Raw genomic sequence first — 20,292 nt, 5'->3', positions numbered from 1 at the left:
CAGCACCTTTCCGGCCAGCCCCACGCTGGTTTTCCTTCTGGCAGGGCACAGCTGGAGCCCGAGCAGCTCCAAAGTGCCTCGTGCCCGTGCTGTCACAGAGCCCGGAGCCCGGGGCAGGGGATGCTCAGCAGCCCTCGGTCCCTCTGGGCAGGACCAGCGCATCCCAGTGCGCCTGGGGCAGGTCCCAGTGGGGACAGCAGTCCCCAGTGCTGTCCCCAGCACTGGAGCGCAGCTCCTGTCCCCAGGGCTCAGGTGTTCCTGTTGAGCTGTCAGTGGGATCCTACAGCCCCGACAGCCAGGGAAATGGGGGCTTTTCCCCCTCGTGCTCAGCCAAATCCCCAGGGAGGAGGCAAGGAGCTGATCTGCGGCTCCTCCTCCCACTGCTGTGGTGAGAAATGTCCCCAGAGGCTTTGCTGAGCTTTAAGGCTCAGCAGGTGGCTCTGGGGCTGTGGAGGGGGACAGGGCTGGAACCGAGGCCCCACATCTCCCCAAAACCTCCTGGAGGTCCTGTTCCTACAGCTCTTCAAACGCTTTTGAATAATTTCCCCAAAAGGAAACAGATCATGAGAATAAAGAGACATTTCTGCAAAGCCCAGCGCTGGTGAAGTGCCTCAGCGTTTGCACAGTGGGTCTTTGAGAGCTAACATTTACCTGGGTTCCCCAGGGGGAAAAGAGGAAGGAGCAAACTGCATAATCCAACAAACGTCTCTTTTTTTTTTTTCAGACCCGCAATTTCCTCAAAAAAAAAAAAAAAAGTGGTTTTTGGGAAGTCACCAAGCTGGGTTTTCCTTGTCTCGGTCTTATCCATCGCTTCTCCCTCTCCTGGGATGCATGGGGAAAGCCGAGCCCAGCTGCCTGGGCTGGTGGCCCGGGGCCGTATCTCGCTGTCCCAGCCTCGCCCTTCCTGCTCGGGGCAGCGATGCTTTGTTTGCCTTTCGTGCCCGTGCCATCTGAATCATCCCTTCAGCCTTTTCCCTCCGGATCCACCTCAAGAGAAGTGTCCCGCGGGGGCAGGCTGGTGGCAGCTTGTTACAGCTGCCCCAGCCCCGTGCCACCTGCACGGTCCAAGCCCTGCACAAACAGCCCAGCCCTCCGTGGGCACCCTCTGAGCCTTGTTCTTCTCATCACTAGGGCAGAGACACCCAGGGCTGGTGTTACCCCAAAACTGCACTGATATTGCTGTCTGTGGGATGCTCTGTGCCTAGAACTCGCTTTTGGGGTTCAGCTGGTGCTGCTGTGCTAGGGCCACCAGCTCTCCATCCCCTGGGACCGGCAGGGTGTAGACCCAATTATGAGCATCCGGGGTGCTCCAGCTTCTCATTTCAGAGCTGGCTCGAGTCTGGCATCACCCCAGAGCCACCTGGAGACCCAAACCGGGCCACAGCACCTGCGAGAGGCAGCAGGAGCCAGGGGGGAGCTCCCAGGAGGAGCAGCCTGCTCTGGGAACCCCAGCAACCCCAGGGGAGCTCAGGCAGAGGACAGCAGCACTGCACAGCTCTGCCCAGTCCCCAGAACCTGGCACTGGGGAGAACACGCACCTCTCCAGCCCCATGCCATGCCTGATGGGCACCAGTGGGCAGGGAAAAAGCAGCCCCCTGGCCAGGGGAAGCCCCCTGCCCACCCTGTTCACGGCCCAGCAGCACCTGGGGAGGTGCCTGGCAGCAGGACGGGGCCGTGCCCAGATCTGCTCCGTGGGGCACGGGGAAGGCAGCAGCCGCCGCAGTGCTCCCGTTCGTCAGCGCCGGGAACCGTGCCGTGCCGGAGGCTGCTGCCTTGCCGGCCACCTGCTGTGCGTGGCCTTATTTTGAGGATTATTTCAAGATTTCTCTGAGGAGGGGTGCGGCCAGGCAGCGTGAGCCAGTGGGAAGCACAGAGGAAGGAGTGGGAAGAAACCGCGGGGGCTTGCTGGGGACAGTCCCCAGGGTCCCTTGGCAGTGCCACCCACTGTCCCCGTAAAGCCATGGTGATGTGTGGGGCTGTGCAACTCAGGAGGCAACTGCCAGGGGTGCTAAAAATGCGTCTGTCACCTGCCAGGGCTCCGACCATCAGGGTGATGCATGGCCAGGAGCTTTGGGTGCCAAAGCCGGTGGGGACACGGGGACCAGCGGGGACACGGTGACCCCACAGCCCTGATGAAATGGTGGCCGGAGGGAGGCAGGGGAGGACGGGGGAGCGGGGACATGGCAGATGCCTTCCGTCAGCAGCCGAGGGGTGTGTGTGTGTGTGTTGGGGGAAGGGGTGCTGGGCGTGTGGGCGCATTTATGGCCCCTTCCCGCCAGCGCCTGCTCCCTGAGCACACACAGGCAGCAGCAACCCAAGGGCACAGCCCCGCGGCTCGCTGGACTTTTACCCTGCTGTGCAAACAGGCAGGCACCTGGTTAGGGTATCAGTTGGAATTTCATCGTGTCAACGGTACCGGGAGCTTCTCCGGGGCGGTGGCAGAGAATCTTCCCTCTGCCCGCACCCTCCCGTGGGCACCCTGGCGCCCAGCAGGGTGCAGCCCTTTGGGCAGGCAGCCCGTCCACTCCCTTCCCTTCAACCTTGTGGCACCAGCTCCGTTCCCGTTGCCTCCCCAACCTTTCAGCTACCAAAGCCCCGTATCCCCTTGTAGCAGGGCGCACAGAGGGATGTGCTGGGCACCCAGACACCGTGCCGGTGAGCCCAGCGCAGCAGGGCGCAGCAGTAGGTGCCGCCACTCCTGGAAGGTCAGGAAAAAAAAAACTTTATTCTGTCCTTCTCTCTGCAACACCGCCTCATCCTGCCCCGGCTCCTCCATCTGCCCTGCCCAGGAGGACTTTATCCCACAGCAGATGTCCCTCCACATCCACCTTCCCTGCCCAGGCACCTCTCTGTGCACATCCCTGCCTCCCCCTGGCATGTTTCGGGGGCTGGAGGAGCCGTTTTGGGCAGGGATTTGAGGGCAGCCCCTGGCTCGGTGCCCTGCAGGACGGCTGGGATGTGGCTGGGATGGAGAGGCGACGACGGGACGAGGAAGGGAGAGGACGGCAAAGCCAGCAGTGCCCGGGCCGGGCCCACCCATGCCCGCTCCGTCGCGGCCGGGCACCGATGCCAGCTGTCCCAGGCGCTATCTCACATCCTCGTTCTCTGTTTGCTCTTCTTGGACAAGGAGGATATTCAGCCCGTCAACAGCCATAAAACGAGATTAGAGGCCGGGAGGCGCCAATCGGCGGCGGCCACGTCCGTGGGCAGCCGGCCTTGTTCTTTGGCCTCCACCAGCGAGGCCCGGCCTCACCCTTTCCCCCGGCCACCCCCGGCACGGCCACCCCCGCCGTGGCCAAGGGGTGGGACGTGGCCACCCCACGCCACCCCACGCCACCTCGTGCCTCCCTCGTGCTGGGCACACGGCGTGCTGCTACCAGCCCACGGGGCCAGGCTGCTGCGTCCAGGCTTCTGTCCCTGCCCTCCCCGCCTGTTCGGCCCCGTTTGGGGACGCCGGTGCGGGTTTGTCCCCGCAGCCACATCCCTGCCCTGCCGCAGAAGCACCCAGGGCATGAGGAAGCAGCAACGCATCTGTGGCACGCAGGATTCCTGCTTGTTTTTATTTTAACTGATGCCTAAAAAATGAAAAGGAAAACCAGTTTTGCCTTATATACACGAGCCATGAGCCGAAGTCCCCAGCCAGTGCCAGTGTTCGTCCTCACCACCGAGCTGGCCCCAGGGAGGTGTCCCCACAGAGGGGAGGTGTAAATCCTACATGAGCTGGAGAGGGGCTGCGGGCACAGCGGGATTGCAGGGACCCACGGGGTCCTGCAACAGCCACAGCGCCCCCGGACACTGTGATCTCGGGGCGAGAAGGGGCTGAGGATGGGCAAGGGGCTCGGTGCACAGGCAGTGCTGGGTGCAAGGGCTGTGCGGGCAGCGGGGACATCTCTGCCTCTCGTCCCTGCTGGGGCTTGGAGGGACAGAGCTGGGAAAGGGCAAGCAGGGCCCCTGCATCCTTGCCTTGGTCTTGGGCAGCTGCACGCCTTGGGGAATCCAAAACTGGGCTGTACATTAGCTGGGCTAATATTATCCCAGGAGTCAGTGGGATGAAAGGCTTTTTAGCTGCAGTTTTCCAGCAGGAAAAAAAAAGGGCATTGATTACTGGCCATGGGCATGCAGGGGGCAAGAGGTCATACAGTGCATGCAGGGCGACTGGGAGAACAAAACCCCGAGTCCTTTGGGTTACAAGAAAACTGCCCCTCTGTCCCTGGAAGCTCTCCTTCACCTCACACCGCCAACCCTTCCTCTCCCCACGACAGCCCCAGCAGTGGCTCTGGTGGATGCGGCAGCTGCAGCACCTTGGTGCAGCATCACGGAGCTGTGACAGGGTCTGAACACTCGGTCCCATACACGCTTCTCCCCCCAACCCCAACAGATGCCCCGCTGGTGGGAGACGAACGCCCGGTGGCTCTCAGGGCCCCCCCCGGAGGATGCTCTGCTCCCGCACCGTGGGTGCAGCTCGGTGCAAGGCTCTGCGGTGCTTAGGGTCGGTGTGTGACCCCTGGGGCTGGCTCTTCTGCCCTGTCCCGATGACAAACCTTCTTCTTCTTGTCCTTCCCACCTTGGAAGGTGGTCTCAGACCTCAGCGAGCGGTTCAGTTATGGGATGAAGGTCTGGCACGTCTCCTGGTGGCTCTTTGTGGCCACATGGATGGAGCTGGGGACGCAGGCGTGGTGGCTGGGGGACACGGGGGGCACTTGCCCAGATGGTGCTGCAGCTCGCTGCCATCACCCGGCTTTGGAGGAGCCCCTGTTCCTCCTCAGGCCCCACCACTGAGCGTCCTGTCCGGCTCACACCGTCCATCTCATTCCGCCGTGGGCATCCCCCTCCCTGGCGTGGCAGATCCCGCAGCTCAGCTGAGATTTGTTCTGCCTCGAGTCCAGCCAAACCTTTCCTCTAGTTCAGTCTCGCTTGAACCGCCCCCAAAAGCAGCAGGCAGCTGGATCGCTGGGAGGACCGGGAAGGAAGCATCCCACCAGCTCCATGCGACGTGCCCCAGGAAAGCCATCCTCCACCACCACCTAACGCCCGTCCTGCCGGCTCTGTGATCGTCCTTGGGGCTACAGCTAGCAGAGACCAGAGCAGCGCGTTTCCCCCGGGAGAGCAGTACTACCTAACCCACGGTTTGTGTGCAGGACAGAGCCCACCAGCCCCTCGGGGAGGTGACGGTGCCACCTGGCCCAGCCTCGCTGGCTGCCCCCGAGTTCAGCCGGGGACAGGGGGTCTTTGGGCAGGGACCGTCACTCCTCGGAGCATGGCGACCCGTAGTGCTTATCTCTCGGTGTCCGGAGCTGGCGAAGGGGGCTAAGGCATGAATTCCTCCTTGATGGTCAGCGGCGACGAGGAGACGAGGCTCGGGGCGCTGCTGCCGCACAGGGCGCCCATGGGCCCCGGCGTGCCCACGGCCGGGGGGGTCGGCGTGGTGGTGCTGGTGGGCTGGCTCTGCTGCTGCATCTTCTTCTTGTTCACCTTCCGCTCCTTCGCCCGCCGGTTCTGGAACCAGATTTTCACCTGTGGAAAGACACCGATAGCCATGCAGAGAAGGGGACACAGACAAAGATGAGCACCGCTAGGCCAGGGGGGGAATCCCGGGGGCTGGAAGCTGCGTGGGAGCAGCGCTGCCCTCTCCCAGCCCCAATTCCACCAGGTTTTCCCCATTTCAGCACTGACCTGCCGCTCGGTGAGCCCCAGGGCAGCGGCCAGCTCGGCCTTGCGGCGGATGGTGATGTAGCGGCTGTAGTGGAACTCCTTCTCCAGCTCCAGGCGCTGGTGGTCCGTGTACACCACGCGGTACTTGTCCTTCGTCCTGGTCTTCCCTGGCAGAGGAAGCAGAGTCAGGGTGAGCCGAGAGGGGCTGGGGGGCAGGAGCATCCCCGAGGGCACTGGGGAGCTGCACAACCCCATGGGTGGCTCTGGAGAAACGTGGAGATGAACTGGGACCCAGGGGCAAGAGAGTCAGGGGCTCCTATGGGATCTGACGCCCATCCTGCGTAATGCCAGGGTGTTTCTCTGTGTTGGAAAACACTTGGGAGTAGGGGAAGTGGCTCGGTGGGAAGGGCAGGAGGGGTTCAGCTGCATCCCAAGGTGATGGGCTGTAAATCCCATGTGGTATGATGTGCCATCCCCGAGAGGAGCAGTGCTGCAGCCCCGGGCTGAGCACACAGAGCACAGGCAGCCAGCACACGGCCGGCCTGGGAGGGCTGCGGGGAGCCCAGCTCTTGGCCACGGAGCCCAAGCCCACGGTGCCATCACTTTAAGGCACACGGATCAGGACAGGGCGAAGAGGGAAAACACAGGGAGCTCTGTTCTTGGGTTCCCCCAGGTTCGGACGGAGCTGTATCCATTGCATGGTGCCACGAAAGGTGCTTTCTAGAAGAAAATTACAGTGCAAAGTGGCACAGCCGCCTTCCCATCAGCTCCTCCGTCAGTCTGCACGTAGACACAGGCCGGCAGACACCCGTGGCCTTCATCTCCTGAACGTCAGCTGCCAGGAGCAGTGCTGCTGCCACGGGAAGGGGCAGGAGCACTGGGAAGTCCCAGAGGTGTTACCAAATCCTGACCAGCCCGGTGGGAGCTGGGGTTTGGGCAGAGTGGAGCAAAGCTGCACTTCCACAGAGACTCCAGCGTGGGCTCAATGTTACTAGACATCAGAGACTCCACACAGAAACACCTTCCCGCCCGGCTTGTCGGTTTGCCCATGAACCAGCTCAATTTCACTTTTTAGCGCCCTGGAGGGGTGGTCATCACCTGAGCATCCCTTGGGACGACCCCCCCAGCGCCGGGCGGTGACGGGAAGCTGATAACACGCAGGCAGCAGCCGCCCTCCTGCCCGTCCGGGTCGGGGCAGCCGCGGTCCCGCTCCTGCCCATGGCCCTGAGCAAGGTGTGTGCTGCGGTGTGCGGGCGCCTTGCCACAGGAGGTGACTTTGCAGGCACAAAATAAGGTAAAAATGAATTTGAGCAAGCTCTTCGTGGACGTGTCAGCAGACACGCAGTGAGGGACCGCGGCCGCCCGTCGCCCTCCCACCACCCCGCGGCACACACACGGGGCTCCTGCTTCCCAAATTTGCCAGCAGAGCAATTCGCGGGGGGGGGTTACAAAGTAAATTAAATTTGCACATAGTGAACAGCTCCCTGAGAAGCCACACACCCTCTCTGAATCTGCGCCAGCCTCAGGGAATCCTACGAGATATCTGCTTTCCCGTAGGGTTTTTTTTTCTTTTTCTTTTGAAAGCAAAACCTTTTCTGAAGAGATAATAACTGAAAAGCGAGTCTCTTATTTGCGATATTACTATTTGAATGCCACTGCTTGGTGAAAAAAAAATAAAACAGAACAGCTGAAAAGCAACAGAATTGACAGCTAAAATAAAGAATACAGAAATAAGGTGGTTTGTGGATACCACATATGCCAGAAATTTTAGCAGGAATTATTATTTTCTGCCACAGCCGTAAACAGATCCATCACAGACCGTTTTTTTTTATTCCTTCTTGGTTGCTCATCCCTGTCGGGTTCCCAGCTCTGCCGCATCCTGCCCCTGTGCCAAAAATTGGGGAGCAAGGAGCTGAGCAGGGCACTCGTGGCCAAGCCAGAGATGGAGTTATTCACCTCGACTAATTGCCGGTTTCGGCGATGTTTGCTGAATTCAGGAATGTATCGTGGGTGATTCACAAGGACAAGAAAGGGATTTGCAAGAAATACTGTTGACAATGAATAATGCAGCCCCCTTGAATGTCAATGCGGAGTTACGCTTAGCTCTCCCTCGGCGGCCCTTTTATGGCCCTGTGAAAGGAAAGAGGAAATTTGGGCTGAGCCAGCCCCACTGCTCGCGGGGACCCCTCGTGCCCCAGTGCCACCATGGGGAGCTCAGGGGCAGAGGGATGGGGCAGCCCCCAACTTTTCCAGTGGACCCAGTGGAGGTGGATGGGGTTATCCCAGGTCTGTGGCACAGCCTGTGGCTGCTGGAGGGAGTACGGATGGGGCAGGGGGTGCAAGGAGCCCGGATTGCCCCCTGAGGTCCTGCAAAGCGTCTTCCCCTCTCCTGCCACCAGCCCGCCCAGCCCCATCGTGCGTTCATCCTTCTCGTCCCCAAAAATCCAGCCCAAAGAGCAGCTGGAGCAGCCAAATCAAGACATCCATGGGAAGGGTTTCAGCACTGGGATCAAGGCAGGGCCCGTGGCTTCAAGGGGAGAGGGCATCGTTACTGCTGTTAATGTGTAACCCTAATAGCGCTCACCTGAGCCACGATTAGATAAGGGAATGGCTTTAACACGCTGCACAGGCCCCAGAGGACACACTCTTGAGCGTGCACACACATGCGCTCACACACGCACTGGGGGAGACCCCCAGCCCTCATTCTCTCCTTAGGGCAGCCTTGGGGATGGGGATGGGGACCCCGGAGATCCCCGCACTGCACCACGGCACTGGGACATCTCTGGGACGCACAGGTCGGGGTCGCGCAGCCCTGGTGACACAGGGTTGTTGCTTCCCTGCCTCCAGAGCAGGGGCAGAGGAAGGGAAAAAGCAAGCCCCAGCCCTGCACTGTTCATCCCCAGCTCTGCACCCACCGGGCTATGGAAGGCGCTGCGGGATGTTGGGGGCTGTCAGGGGGCTGGAATTCGCTCTCCAGCCCCAGTCTGCCCAAGGGATGGCTTTTGGCAAGAAACTGCACCCAAACGGATAGGCAGCAGGGCGAGGGGGTGTTTTAAGGCTGGCGCGGAGCAACTCTGGGAACAGCTGAGCTCAGACCAGGGAGGAGCATAGTCCTGCACCGTTTCCCAAAGGTCTCCGTTTCACAGGTCAAAGCAGCTCAAAATTGCGGCGGCTGCAAGCCCTGGCTCTGCGCTGAGCAGCGCCGCAGCCATCAGGGCTCCGATCAGGGCAGCACGCAGAAAGCAGGGGTATGGCAGCCCCTTGCTGGAGCCGAGGAGATGAGAGCTCACCGCCACATCAGTAGACGTCCCCGAGGCCTGGGGACACGGGCACGTGCCGGTCTGGGTGCCAGGCGCCTTGCAGGGCTCTTTGCACGGGAGGTGCTGGTGGGGATGGAGCTGGCGCCGCGAGGTTTTGCACGCCCTGCTGCCCAGAGGCTCCTCGCATGACTGGCATAAAAAAATTGGGCTGCCGTGAGCTGTCTTGGAGCAACACATAGAAAACCTTTTGGGCGAGAGTCCCATCACCAGGGAAGGAGCTTTCACCCCATGATCCAGCTGCTTTTTTTCTGGAGCAGCATCTATTTGCAAAGAGGATAAAACCCCCCTCATCCTAGAAGAATGCGTGCTACATTTCTCCCCAGTGAAAGCCTTAATGAAAACTTTCCCTCTGCCCTGATGTAGCCAAGGCAGAGCTGTGGATGGGGAAACCGAGGCACGGAAGTAATGCCAAACCCGAATGGAGCCCCAGGGTCAGAGCCGTGAACCCTCTGGGGAGCCTAACCCTCCCCCCATCCTCCTGCAGCTCCATAGGGGAAAATGCAGACAGGGGGCAGCCAGCATGGCAATGCCCCATGACAGAGACCCCGAGACAAGGGCTGGGGTCAGCTCCTAACACTCGGGACCCTCCCAGCTGGAGCCACCCTCAGCCGGCAGCCAGCTGTGCTCCAGCTGTGCTGCACGGAGGGGCCGATGCTCCCTCTGCCGAGCAGAGGCGACCACGACCCCTCTGTGCTGGTGCTGGGGACAGACAGCCCAGCACATTTCACTGTCCCCAAACCTGCTGGAAACGGCAGCTCCAGAACCCGCACCGTCTGCAGAAGGGGCTGAGCCCCCCCCACACGCTCAGGAGCCCCCCAGGCTGCAGCTCTGGCAGCCACCCAGAGCCCTGTGCCAGGGGGTTAAACACCAGCAGTGCCCCCGGTGCTGGGACCAGCAGGCATCACGAGCCTTCCCCTTCCTCGCCGTATTCCCAGCCCTTTCCCACCTGCCCCAGTAAGCAGGGTGTGATGGATGGGACAAGCAGCACGAAGGACACAGCCACGTGGATCCCGATTTCCGAGCTGCTGGGCTGCAGGCAGGGCTCAGCCGTACCCACCGCCCCCCCCGCGCCAACACCGAACCACGCCAGGGAGTTCTTCCTGGAGCCAAAGGCTTCGGAGGAAGCAGCAATGCTGCCATGGCCACCCCACCGGCAATAAAATCTCATTTGACTCGAGAGGTCGAGCACTGGAAATGTTTCGGTTACAAAACCGCACGGACGGATCCCGATGGCTTTGGAGCCTTTGTACGCAGGTTGAGCTCAGCGCTTCCAAAAAAGCCCTGCGGCTTTGCTACAAATACGAGCAGGGGCTGTATACCAGGGTTTTGGGGCTGGCAAAGCCAGGAGCAGGACCCGGGGCACAGCCAGCCAGGGGTGGCAGCTGCTGGGAAGGAGCAGAAGCGGCCGGGGCAGAGCCGGGTGTGGGGAGCTCAGAGCAGAGCAGGGGAGCGCAGGCTGGCCCCGGCCGGGCAGGATGCCGGAGGTGGCCACGCGTCCCCATCCCAGCCCTCGGCCACGGAGCAGCAGCCCGAGACTGGGCGTTGGGGCCGGCGCTTCCCAGCACCGCAGTGATTCAAGCCTTTATTTTGGCAACCGGCGCATTCCTGGGGCTGCTCCTTGGTTTTACGAGCGCCTCGCCGAGTGCCGCCGGGCAGTCTCCTGCGCGGGGTCAAAGACCGCGCCGCGAGGACGCGCAGGGTGCCAGCACGGAGCATCGCCCCCGTGGCATGGGTCCGCATCCAGCCCCAAGGCATAGAACCCTGCTTGGATCCTCTAGAGCTTCAGGGGGCAGCTGACACAGCCTTGGACCCTCTCCCCCTTCACGGCCTCAGCGCCGGGGAAGGATCCGTCCCCTTATCCGGGCGATCGCAAAGCTAACAGCGCCGAAGCGGGCGTCCTTGAAGGGTCCCCTGCAGGAAACATCTCCATTGGCCGGGGGGGTTTAAGTGTCCCTCGGCTAATCCCGGGGTATTAGCCAGCCCAGCCCAGCACGTAGGGACCTCCAGTGCTCCAGGGAAGCCCCTTTTGTTCAAGGAAAGTCAATTCTAGGAAAGTTTGAGCCGCCTGTACCTTGGCCAGCTAAGCGTTCAGCAAACCCCAGCGGAGGCCAGGAGCAGGTTGTGGGTTAATAATTCAAGGGGAGAAGTTCGGTGGGGCCCCCAGTGACATGCAGCCACACCGGGTGACACGGGGGAGCAAAGGATTTCATGGGGAGCAGCCACATCCCAAAAATGGGGGCCTATAGGAGAACCCATGCAGGGACCTCCTTTGCCCAACACACCCCGTGCCAATGCGAACCCTGCCTGCACGGGGCTGCTGCGTCTCGTTAACGAGGGTTTTAATGTTGCCTCCAGCTGTCAGAGATCTCCTTAGAGCTGAACAAGGAAAACAGAGCTGGAAACAGAAAATGGAGCCGGAGTGGAGCTGAGAACTGCACGCCCAGCGGGTCGAACCCCGTTCATGCTCAGAGCATCTGTATCTGCTCCCTGCCACCCCGAGAGCTGCCTGGGCACCACGGGCACCCGCACCACGGGTACTCACACCATGGGTGCTCGCACCACGGGCACCCGCACCACGGGTACTCACACCATGGGTGCTCGCACCACGGGCACCCACACCACGGGTGCTCACACCACGGGCACCCACACCACGGGCACCCGCACCACGGGTGCTCACACCATGGGTGCTCACACCATGGGTGCTCACACCACGGGCACCCACACCACGGGTGCTCACACCACGGGCACCCATACCATGGGCACTCGCACCGTGGGCACCCACACCGTGCTGCCCCAAGCGCCTTCAGCTCCCCGGGGATGCCCCGGGCGCACTTTCACTTGCAATATTTAGCCGCAGCCAGCTCCATTAGTAACATAAAGGCCGGCCCCGCGGCAGCACCCGGGCATTTACATAACTAACGAGCAGGGGGTGAACTTCAAAGTTCAGCGCGCTGCCATTTCCAGCACTTTCCTGAGCTTTTTATAGAGCAGGGGTGCAATTCACAAGGAAGTTTGCAAATAATTGTGAATAAGGAGGAAGCGCAAGGCTTTGACACTCCACTCGTGAAGATTTTATGAGCAGAAAAAGAGGTGATGCTCGGGAAAGAAAAGGAGGCCTGGGGAGGTCTTGTTCCCTCTAATTCCTGATTTTGAGAGCTCTGCATCACAGCCCCTGCTGCTGCCCGGGCTGGGTTTTGCCCTCTGCTGTGGCTAGCTCATGTATTTAGCAAGAGGTGTACCAAATCCGCACCCCATAAGCCTGACTGTGGTGAGTCACTGGGAGATTTCTCTCCGATTTTTCTCAGGCTCTGCTTCGTGTGCGCAGCACCCCCAGCACACTCGCAGGCCGTGTGTAAAATCGCCTCTCAGCAAAGCACAGCTCCTTCCCCAAAGCTTTCAAACTGCAGCTGATGGCTGTTTATACAAGGGAAGACGGAGAGGGAACCTCAATTTACAACCCTCTTGAAGTATTATGATTTACGGCGTTCGCAAAGAAACTCTTGATATTTATAGCAAGAAAGAACATGTATTCACTTCCTATTCCCACAGCGGTGAGAGGGGCAGTTAATCTATCCAGGCTGATTAATGCCCAGTTTATTGATTTCAATAAAACAATTCATTCCAGAATCTCACCCTTATCTATGTCAAACCCATCTCTGCTCTGCTCATTTTCAAGCTTTATGGAGAAAAGTGCCTGCAGTATTTGCAGCTCACTTATTTTAAAGGGAAGCCCGGGAGAGAAACCCCAGGGGAGGGCATTTGCAGAAGGTGCCCATCCAACCCAGGGGGATTTTGCTGCTGCCGCCCAGCTCACTGGGGACGACGGCTGGTTTATTTGCTCCTTTGTATGTGTTTAATCTCAGAGATACAAACTGAGCAGCTACTGATTTTTCCAGAATTCAATCACTCACTTGCCACGTAACTCAATCAAGGGGCACTTTCAAGCCCCCGGTCTATCTCAGTCCCTTGAGCCAGAGGAGAGGTGTGCTGATGTCTTTCTCCCCGCTTTCATTTTTTCATCTCCTCTCCCACCTCTCTCAAAAAAAAACAAACGTGAGTTCAGACCAACAGAAGCTGCAGAAGCTGTGGGGTCCCATTCACTGCCTACAAGGAGGGGGGCATTTTTCCTAAATAGGTTTATTCAGAGCTTAAAACAGGCCAGGAAATACCAGCCTGCCTCTTTCCTCCTGCTTGCAGACCGGCGCTAGCTGTTTGCACCCCCCGGGATGCTCTGCCTGCCCACCACAGCCCCTGCTCCCACTGGGACAGCCCCGACCCCAGCCCCACCACGCACCCGGCGCAGCCACGGAGCAGTTTTCCATGCAGGGAGACCCCAGGCACCTCTGGTCTGAGCCCCTTGGCACCACACATCCTCTGAATGGATCTTGGCCATCACCGCCCCAGCACCGTGCATGGGGCCAGCCCCACGCGGTGACAGCGGGGAACCAAAAGCAAGCCTAAAACGGAGACATTTTGCACCTTGATGTGCATCTTTAATCTGGGAGCCCTGCACGGGCTGGCGAGGGAGAGGATGGTGGTTTGGCCAGGCGTAGGCTGGGAACCCCGGAGGGGAACATGAAAGGGCACGGGCAGGGCAGGACAAAGGGCCCCACACCTCACCTCGCTGCCAAAGGAGCCGGCCAGCATCTCCATGACAAAGCGAAGGCCTTGTCAATTTGGGCTGGCCCCGAGGGGTGACTGCCCACCGCCTTTGAAGTGGGCAGCGGGGCGGCCTGCGGGCAGGGGGCTGCAGGGGCCCAGACACTTCCCCCCCCCGGGTCAGGAGTTCAGCGGGGACAGGACCCCAGGGACAGGGGACAGGGACAGCAGGGCCACCCGGTGCCAGGCACCGGAGCGGGGGCACCCTCACGCATGGCACGCAGCACCCTGCGCACCCACACGCACCCTGCGCATGGCACCCAGCGCGCCGCGCCTTGCACGCGCACAGAGCGTGCGGCATCGCCCGTGCACACTCACTGACCCCGCGCAGCAAGCGCCTTGCACACAGAGCCTTGCACATCCTGCACTGAATGCGCCCTGCACACATGTGCCCACACACTACAGGTGCCAGGCACACCGCATAGGTCACCTTGCACATGCACACACACGCCTGCACACACACACCCTCACATGTTGGTTCAGGCTCTCCTTGCACACGCCGTGCACACAGCTACTGCACCGTAGCTTGACCAGATGCACGGCCACGCTCACTGCTCACGCGCACAGCCACAGCCTTGCACACACGCACTCGCACACATCAACAGCCTGCCCGTCACCAACTCAATAATGGGTGAGTGCCCCAGCAGTGCAGGGTGGGGCAGGGCTCCTCCAAAAGCGCCCGTCGGGCTGCCTGCAGCCAGAGCACCCCACAACCCCACAGGTCTCCGGCTCTGCTTGCAGAGCAAGCCTCCAGCAGCAGCAGACGAGGGCAGGGATGAGAGGTCAGAGGCTGGCTGGGACTTTCCAGCCATATGCAAGGCAGAAACCATCCACTAACCCCAGCTGCTGGTGAGGACAAGGAAGGACAAGGAAGGACAGGGCAGCCCGCGTGCTGGTACCCTCCATGCCCATCCTCAGTCCAAGCCACCTCGGTGGCCACACAAGCTCTGTCCCTCCCTTGCAGTGACAGACCCCATAGCGGGACCCGACCCTGCAGGACTTCAAGCCGAGGGCTCCTCTGTGCAGAGGAGCGAGCCAGGGCGCGGGGCCGGGGGGTTTCCTTACCGCTGTTGCTGGTGCTGGGAATACTGCGCCTCATCCACTCGTACGGGGTGCGCCTCTGTGCGTTAGGGGAGAGCTGGGGGACCGAGCTGCTGATGGGCGGAGGCAGGAGTCCAGAGCCCGGCGGCTGCATGGGGTTAAAATCCGGGGGGCTGAATCCGAACTGCCCCGGGTTGGCGGTGGACGAGGCGGCGGCGGTGCCGTACGAGTGCCAGTCCTCCTTGGCAGGGGTGTAGGGAGAGCCCCAGGCGGCCGCCGGCTGCCCGTGGTGGGGGTCGCTGTTAATCCCCGGCACATGGTGGTAGCTGGCGAAGTCCGAGTACTGGGGCGGCCCCGGCACGTAGTTCTGGGGGTTGAGGTTGAGGCTGGGGTGCCGGACGGGGCTGGGATACATGTTGGTGTCCTTATCCAGAAGATAGCCTACATACATCTTCCCCGGCTGGCTCCGCGCTCATGCTGCGCCGTGCCGTGCCGTGCCGGGCCGGGTGTCACGGTGGCGGCCGCCCCTCCTTCGCCGCGCTCACCTGGGCGCCTTGGGGAGCTGTGTCCCGGGGCCAGGCACCTCCCTGCCCACAGGCTTTTATTGGGCCCAACCTCTCGCAGCATTTGCATTGAAAGGCAGGTTTGCATTTCAAAGTGCAGGAACCCCGGCGGCGGGGCGATTCAAACCTCCCGCCTGCACCCCGCCGGCCCTGCGTCCCCTCGGCGGTCACCAGCCCGGTGTCCCCACGGTCCCTTTGTAGCAACTGGTGCTGGGGACACTCCAACACCTCTGGCACCACACGTGAGGATGCCCCCAAGGAGCTCATCCCGTCCCTAACACCACTCGTAACCCCAGGAGCGAGGTGCCGTGGGCTGAGCCCGCAAATTAAATCCTGACTGCGGGCAGGGGACAGGTTGGGCTGTACCTGGCATTGGCCCCATCAACCACGCTGGGGACGCCAAACTCTGGCTGTGGGGTGGCACTTTCCCTTTCCCCTGCCCAGACCAGCATCTGCCTGGCTTGGAAATGGGTTGGAGGGAAGGGGCGACTCTGGGTCCCCCTGCTCTTACAGCATCTGGGGGCAAGCCCACCCCTCCAGCCCCATGGCCCAGCCCCAGAGAGCAGGACAGACGGACAGACAGAGCTGGGTGAATGCTGGGGGGCAGCAGACCCTGCTGAACCCCCTGGGACAGGGGACATGGCCACTTCCACACCTCACCCAGCGCAGCCTCCCGGCCTGCCCGCTGTTCTGCACAGGGAAGTAAAAGGGAAACCCATAAAACACAAAGTCCTGGGGCTTGGGCATGGCCCCGGAGGGCTGGCAGCCCTGCAGCAAGAGGAGTTTCTCATCTGTTTTTTGTCTTAAAGAAACAAAAAATCCCCATCCAGTTTCTGATGGAGAAACCTCCAGTCACAGCCGTTTGCAGGCTCGGGCTTTCACTTTCAGCCCAAGCCCAGGCCCGCGGGGGCGGCCAGGAGGACGTGTCGGCACCTCCCCGCTCTGCCTCTCCGCACCAGCCCCAAGCCTGGACTTGGACAATAACAAACTGAAAGAAAGGGAAAAAAAAATAGAAAAAATGGAAAAAGGATTTTGGATGCAATTGAGAGGAGGGGATAAAACAACAGACTCTCTGCGCTTTTTCCAATTGTGGCTATGAACCTGAGACGAGGTTTCAGGGTGGGATTGCCTCCCAGACTTGTGGGGTTAAAAGAAAAATGATAATAAAAGCAACAAAAGCCACTGCGGTTTGAGGAGCTCAGTGCACGCGATGCACAGCCACTTCTCACCTTTCCCCCTGCGGCTGGCCGGGATGTCCCCAGCTGTAGCTGGGTCGGGGACAGCACCCAGCTGCTGGTGCCAGCTCGCTCCCTCCCCGTCCCCTTCTCCCCATGGCACCCTGGGCTCTCCCGTGCTCACGGAGGGGCCAGAGCATCCCTGAGCCTGTGCGGCTCTGCTGTCAGCTGTTTGCTCAAGGCAGATTTTGCAAGAGCTGGCTGTGCCCACCTGGCAGCCCCCGGCGGTTCTAGTCCCGTGTGCCTCATCCCAAAACCCCAGCCTGGGGTGAGGTGAAAGCACTGCAAGCTGGGGGGGTACCCCAGGGCCACATCCCCTCCCTGCAGGGAGATGGGAGCCGGGCTGAGACCAGACGGAGAGGTGATAAGAGACAAGGGAGCAAAAGGGAGCAGAGAATAATCCCAGCAGTGGGAAACCACCTCCTGAGCCGGCACTGCCCAGGCTCTGCCTCCTGAGACCTCGCCACCCCGCGGTGGAGGTGGCCCTGAAGAGCCCCCATGGCTGGCATCCTCCCAACCCCAGCACGGGGGCTTGGTACGGCTGTCTCCATGCCACAGACCGAGGGACGTTTCCCCCCCAGGGCCAGCCCAGCCCTGGCATCTCCACACCACCCGAATTAAAGGTTTTCCCCAGGCAGCCTCCAGGAGCGTCCCAGCAGGCAGACCAGGGCCGAAGGGTCCAGAGTCCCGTGGTGCTCAGCCCAGCATGGTTTAGCAGGACGTCACCCACGTTGGGGTCCCATGGGAGAGCAGGTTGGGGCTCCCGGGGGTCCCCAGCTGGACAGGAGGAGGTGGCAGTGCCCTCTCCATCCTCCCCAGAGACCCCCAGCACCAAGCCCAGCCCAGGGAGCCCCTTCCAGCCCTTCAGCCCTGCGAGTCCTGCTGGAAACCAAGAGGACGCCGGGCAGAGCGGTCAGGATTCCCCCGGCTCTCCCTGGGGCTGGGCGCTGCTATCTGTGATCGAGTGATGCCATCTCCTGGAAGCCTCAGGGCCGGGGAACGGAGGCCTGGGAGGTCCCCAGGGCCGGGCTGCAGCCGGCTAGCACAGACGGAGCAGCTCTGCAGGGGAGGCCGTGGCCTCACCACCTCCTCCACCCGTGGAGGAGGCACTCAGCACGGGAACCCAAGCCCTGCATGTCCCCGGCTTGCTCTGAGCCCCCTGGATCTTTCAGAGGGACGGGGAGATGCCTGCAGAGCTTCCCTTTCCCCCTGGATCCCCAGCACCCCCATGGGTATCTAACCTCCCCGCTGCCCCCCAGAGCAACCCCGTGGCCCAAGGCTGCCCCATCCCAGCATCGTGTGGCCCCCCACACACACCCCTGCACCATCAGCTCCTCCTGACAGCATCCTGCGGGCAGAGGAGAGCAGGGAGCAGAGCGCGTCTGCCGTGCTCCGTTCCTGCCGCCCACCTCCAGAGCAGCATCCTGGAGAGCAGGGCGGTGCTGGGCAAAGCACAGCCACCCCTGACCCCACTGAATGCCCCGAGAGCATCCATCCCCTCCTCTCTGGCCATGTGCAACCCCTTGCAGCACCCTGCCCAGCTGCAGGGTCCTGCGTCAGACCCCTGCGTCCCCTCCGGCCTCACGCAGACCCGATGGTGGCCGGGGCAGGGGAACCTCGCTCCCTCCCCTTGTGCCGGCGCGGTGCGCGCAGAGGGTTAACAATTCCCACGTTAAGTGGCTGCAGATGTGTGGGAAAGTCTGGGGCAAGCGGACGGCACCGTTATTAGTATTCACCCCCCGAGCCTGCCGCTGCCTCCCGGGGGCCCCGCGGAGCGCATTTAATACCAGGGCTGGTGGCGGGGGTGAGCAGAGCGCGTGGGATGGGGGCGGAAAGGCCCCGGGGAGGGGGAGACAGCGGGATTTCATCCTCTGCTGCTGCCTGCTGCCTCCTCCAAGCACCCCAACCCCGAGGAGGTGACAGGGCAGCGTCTGTAGGGACACGGCACCGCCACGGTGCCAGGGCTCGGCGCTACCCCTGACACCTCCATTGCCTCCAAGCACCCGTGGCCGGCCCCGGGATGCTCCCCGTGCTCTGTGCTCGGCCCTGTGCTCCCTCTGGAAGGAGCCTGGCACTTTTCTGTCCCTGCATCCTCTCTGGGCACTGCTGCCACCCGCTCCTCTCCTTCCGCAGAGCTCTGGGAAGGGCTGGATGAGGGCTGGGTGCAGCTTTCTGCAGGGCCCAGGAGCTGCAGCCAGCCAGGAGCACATGCTGGTGGTGGCGGGTGGGGACCCAGCCGTGCTCTGCTCCTCTCTCGTGGTCTGAGGCTCAGCACCACATCACAGCGATGCCGAAACTCCCGGGCTGACTCGTGGCTGATACGGGCTCAGAACTGAAGCCACGGGCCCTGGTTAAACCTCCAGAGAAGTGGGAAAGGCTGAGAGCTGCTGCTCCTGCCCTACCTGCCTCCCCCCTGGTGGCACACGGGACCTGTCTCTGACTCCTGCACATCCTTTCCCACCATCCTGCCAGCTCACCTGGCTCAGGTGGCTTAAAAGAGCTTTAAAAAAGTGGCTTTAAAAATATATCTTTTTTCCAGGGTTCCCAGCTCATCCTGGGATGGGACAGGAGGTCACGGAGCTGCTGTGATGCCAGAGCAGACTGCCCCAGAGCATCCCCATCCCGGTGGCTGCTGTGCCCCCCAGAAACCCAGCACCACACTGCCCCGAGCCCACGTTAGCTCTAAGGCCACTTATTTGGCCTTGCTAGAGGCTGGAGACCTCCGCAGAGAGCAGCTCTGGCAGCCTCCCCTGCAGCTGTCCTGGCCCCGGGGGGAATCGCTGCGTCCCGCAAGCCCCGCGGATGGAAGTGCAGGCGCCCAAAATAGAGGTGAGCAAAGCAGGGGGGAGAGGCGGGGGTCACCGAGCTGCTCCCTCCCGCCCACACGCCTGCAGGCGCGAGTCCCTCCGGCGCTGGGGCTTCCTCCACGCTGGCCTTTCCCAGGAGCTGCCGTGACCCCGAACCAGCGCCGGCCCCGGGTGCTGGCTGGGGACGTGCGGCGCCGCGTGCTTGCCGGGTGCTGTGGGCTCTGCGGACCCCCCCGGCATCCCAAAGCAGCTGTCCTCAGTCCCAGCAGGCTCCTCTTGGGAATTCTGGGTGCCCCCATCACCCCTTCTCCCAGTCTGGGGCTGGGCGTTGGGGTCACCCCTTTATAGGGAGGAGGGGGAGCTGCCTGCCCTCAGGATCAGGCTGCGCGCTGCACCGTGCCGGGAGCCTGTCCCCGGTGCAAGGGGCCCAGCAGGATTGCACCGACGGGTTTTTCCCTCTCCTGTTGTTTCGGGAACGGGGACGGTGCCGGGAAATGGCTCTGTCTAGCTATTCCCAGCAGGGACCCAGCAGGCACGTCCTTATCCCTTGGGAAAAGCCTGGCAAAGAGCCCTGTGTGCAGCACATCCCCGCTGCCTGCCCCCCGTATGAGCCAGCTCTCGGACGCTCACCATCTCAGCCCGGGGGGCAGCCTGGCCCCCAGCGGGGGCTCTGAGCCACGGCCAGGACAGGGATCCCCACCGAGTGCCCCTAAGCAGGGTGCCTCCAGCCTGGATGTCTCCTTGTGCCCTGTGCCACCACCAGGTGAGCTCTCCAAACACAAGTTTTCCACTTTGGATTTCCGTCGGTGGGCAGCAAGCACCAAGATACCAGGAGATAAGCGGCGACGTCCCCGGCTGGGGAGTCACCAGCTGTGCCCTTTGTGTGTGCCTTCGCCCAGCGAGACGGAGGGGATGACACTGCCTTGCCAACAAGCCGGCCCCAGATCTCAGCTGTGTTGTCTTTGTGGGAAGGGCTTTTTGATCCTGGAAAGAAAAAAGAAGGACATCTTTGCAG

General features: G+C 61.7%; 1 protein-coding gene across 2 annotated transcripts; it reads right to left on the bottom strand.

The window, feature by feature from the left end:
* Positions 1-468: 468 nt before the first annotated feature.
* Positions 469-20,292, bottom strand: CDX1 (caudal type homeobox 1). 2 transcript variants are annotated; one of them, XM_083798612.1, is made up of 3 exons: positions 14,697-20,292; positions 5,674-5,819; positions 469-5,514 (listed from the first exon to the last, which is right to left on the bottom strand). In XM_083798612.1, the coding sequence occupies exons 1-3, from the start codon at positions 15,121-15,123 to the stop codon at positions 5,308-5,310; spliced, it is 780 nt and encodes a 259-aa protein (XP_083654738.1). In that variant the 5' UTR covers positions 15,124-20,292; the 3' UTR covers positions 469-5,307. The 2 variants fall into 2 exon arrangements, with proteins under 2 accessions (XP_083654738.1, XP_083654737.1); XM_083798611.1 differs by having other exon boundaries at positions 469-5,819.

Source organism: Anser anser (assembly GCF_964211835.1).
Source record: "Anser anser genome assembly, chromosome: 14".
NCBI lineage: Eukaryota > Metazoa > Chordata > Aves > Anseriformes > Anatidae > Anser > Anser anser.
This window is presented reverse-complemented; position numbering and strand designations above follow the sequence as displayed.